The sequence below is a fragment of the Salmo salar genome, unplaced genomic scaffold (genome assembly GCF_905237065.1).
Source record: "Salmo salar unplaced genomic scaffold, Ssal_v3.1, whole genome shotgun sequence".
NCBI lineage: Eukaryota > Metazoa > Chordata > Actinopteri > Salmoniformes > Salmonidae > Salmo > Salmo salar.
The window spans coordinates 100001-103918 of NW_025547345.1; the positions used below are offsets into that span (position 1 = coordinate 100001).

The 3918-nt window shown below is 36.0% G+C and overlaps 1 protein-coding gene across 1 annotated transcript in view; it reads right to left on the reverse strand.

Annotated features, from left to right (window-relative positions):
* The window catches only part of LOC123731788 (serine/threonine-protein kinase pim-2), a 10537-nt gene extending 7473 nt beyond the window's left edge, over positions 1-3064 (reverse strand). The window contains exons 1-2 of the mRNA XM_045711193.1: positions 2781-3064; positions 2568-2615 (exon numbers count right to left, since the gene is read on the reverse strand). Of these exons, the coding sequence (XP_045567149.1) occupies positions 2568-2615; positions 2781-2942 (210 nt within the window). The 5' untranslated portion in view covers positions 2943-3064. The remainder of the gene's footprint in view (positions 1-2567; positions 2616-2780) is intronic.
* Between the last annotated feature and the right edge of the window lie 854 nt (positions 3065-3918).

Sequence of the window (3918 nt, forward strand, 5' to 3'; positions counted from 1 at the left end):
ACTGCTATAGACTACTTCATACTACTATATACCACTGTAGACTACTACAGATCACAAAGAACTGCTACAGACTACTAATACTGCAAGAGACTACTATAGACTACTACAAACCAAATAAGACTACTAGAGGCTACTATAGACTACTTCAAACTACTATAGACTACTACAAACAGAATCAGACTACTACAGACTACTATAGACTACTACAAACTACTACAGACTACTACAGACTACTACAAACAGAATCAGACTACTACAAACTACTATAGACTACTACAGACTACTAAAGACTACTACAAACTACTACAGACTACTATAGACTACTATAGACTACTACAGCCTGAATCAGACTACTACAAACTACTACAGATTACCACAGACTACTATAGACTACTTCAAACTATTATAGACTACAATAGATTACTACAGATGACCACAGACTACTAAAGACCAACTACTGACTACTACAAACTGAATTAGACTACTACAGACTACTAGAAACTACTATAGACTGTTACAAACTGAATCAGACTACTATAGACTACTACAGACTACTAATACTACTATGGACTACTATAGACTACTATAGATTACTACAGACTACTATAGACTACCACATACTACTATAGACTACTATAGACTACAATAGATTACTACAGACTACTATAGACTACTACATACTACTACATACTACTATAGACTACAATAGATTACTACAGACTACTATAGACTATTACAAACTGAATCAGACTACTATAGACTACAATAGATTACTGCAGACTACTATAGACTACAATAGATTACTACAGACTACTAATACTACTGTAGACTACTACAGACTACTATAGACTACTACAGACTACTATAGACTACTACAGCCTGAATCAGACTACTATAGACTATTACAGATTACCACAGACTACTATAGACTACTACAAACTGAATCAGACTACTATAGACTACAATAGATTACTACAGACTACTACATACTACTATAGACTACTACATACTACTATAGATTACTACAGACTACTATAGACTACTACATACTACTATAGACTACTATAGACTACAATAGATTACTACAGACTACCATAGACTATTACAAACTGAATCAGACTACTATAGACTACTACATACTACTATAGACTACTACAGACTACTATAGACTACAATAGATTACTACAGACTACTAATACTACTATACACTACTACATACTACTCTATACTACTATATACTACAATAGACTACTATAGACTACAATAGATTACTACAGACTACTAATACTACTATAGACTACTACATACTACTATAGACTACTATAGACTACTACAGACTACTATATATTACTATACACTACTATAGATTACTATAGACTACTATAGACTACCACAGACTACTATATACTACTATAGACTACAATAGATTACAATAGATTACTACAGACTACTAATACTACTATACACTACTACATACTACTATAGACTACTATAGACTACAATAGATTACTACAGACTACTATATATTACTATACACTACTATAGATTACTATAGACTACTATAGACTACCACAGACTACTATAGACTACTACAGACTACTATAGATTACAATAGATTACTACAGACTACTAATACTACTCTATACTACTACATACTACTCTATACTACTATATACTACAATAGACTACTATAGACTACAATAGATTACTACAGACTACTAATACCACTATACACTACTACATACTACTCTATACTACTATATACTACAATAGACTACTATAGACTACAATAGATTACTACAGACTACTAATACTACTATAGACTACTACATACTACTATAGACTAGTATAGACTACTATAGACTACTACAGACTACTATAGATTACTATACACTACTATAGATTACTATAGACTACTATAGACTACCACAGACTACTATGTACTACTATAGACTACAATAGATTACAATAGATTACTACAGACTACTAATACTACTCTATACTACTATATACTACAATAGACTACTATAGACTACAATAGATTACTAAAGACTACTAATACTACTATAGACTACTACATACTACTATAGACTACTATAGACTACTATAGACTACTACAGACTACTATAGATTACTATACACTACTATAGATTACTATAGACTACTATAGACTACCACAGCCTACTATATACTACTATAGACTACAATAGATTACTACAGACTACTAATACTACTATATACTACTATATACTACTATAGACTACTATAGACTACAATAGATTACTACAGACTACTAATACTACTATAGACTACTACATACTACTATAGACTACTATAGACTGCCACAGACTACCACAGACTACTATAGACTACTATAAATTACTATAAACTCCTATATACTACTATATACTACTATATACTACTATAGACTACTATAGACTACAATAGATTACTACAGACTACTAATACTACTATAGACTACTACATACTATTATAGACTACTACAGACTACTATAGACTACCACAGACTCACCACAGGTATGATAACTTAACGTAACGTAACTCACCACAGGTATGCGCAACACTTTGGCCAAGGGGACACGTTTTATAGCCACCTACAGAGAAACACACACACACACACACACACACACACACACACACACACACACACACACACACACACACACACACACACACAAACATTGACAAATAATACTGCAATTCCAATGGACAAACACAAGTGTGTGTGTGTGTGTGTGTGTTCTTTAAATGCTTCTCACAGGTAGGTTGTCTTCTCTGCGGTAACCAGCGTAGACGGTCCCGTAGCCTCCGTCTCCCAGACAACCCAACTCTACAAACCTCTCTGCGACTGGATCCGGAGTTGGTTCTCTACTGTTGCATTGTGGGGGCTGTAACGCGTTGACCTGCGTGGTGCCGGACATGTAGGAGGAGCCAAATATATTCTCTAAAGACAGATACCCCTCCTCCTCCTCTTCCTTCTGACTCCTCCCTTTCCTCTTCCTCTCTCCTCTTCCTCCCGTACTCCTCTCGGAGCTCTTCCTGTTCCTCCGCCTCCTCCTCTCTGCTCTCTCATCCCTCAGGGTGAGTCTGCCGGAGTCCCTCGTTCGCCCCTCCCTCATTGGCCAGAGGGCTGGTGTGGGTGTCTGAGAAGGGGGTAATTAAAGATGCAGTCCGGGATCTTAAGGACTTCGTAACATATTGTACGTATATTAGAATTTGTAACGTATCATATATAAGAATTGCACAAAAAAACAATTATAATTGCAGGACGTAACATTTTTCGTTACGGATTACGTAGTGCACAATTTTCGGTAACCCAGTTTTGCCTCGTGGGCACTACTTTCAAACATACTATCTGAAATTATACAAAAGTTCTGGAGCATCACTTTAAGTATGCTAAAACCTGTTTTGGATAAGGGGTGGTATTTTCACGTCCGGATGGAAAGTGTGCCCAAAGTAAACTGCCTGCTACTCAGGCCCAGAAGCCAGGATATGCATATAATTGGTAGATTTGGATAGAAAACACTCTTAAGTTTCTAAAACTGTTAAAATTATGTCTGTGAGTATAACAGAACTTATTTGGCAGGCGAAACCCCGAGGACAAACCATCCAGGAATATTTTTTGTTGTTGTTGAGGTGACTCTGTTTTCCCGTTAATTTTCTATGGGAACCTAGATTTCTTTGGGACTTGGTTGCAGTTCCTATCGCTTCCACTAGATGTCAACAGTCTTTAGAAATTGGTTGATGTTTTTCTTTAGAGAAATGAAGAAGTACGGCTTTTTCAGAACGAGGGTCCAGCCGAGTGGACTCTACTGTTTTGATGCGCGCTCCAGGTAAAACTCCAGGTCACGCGCTTCACGTTGTTTTTATCCGGTATTGAACACAGTTTATCCCGTG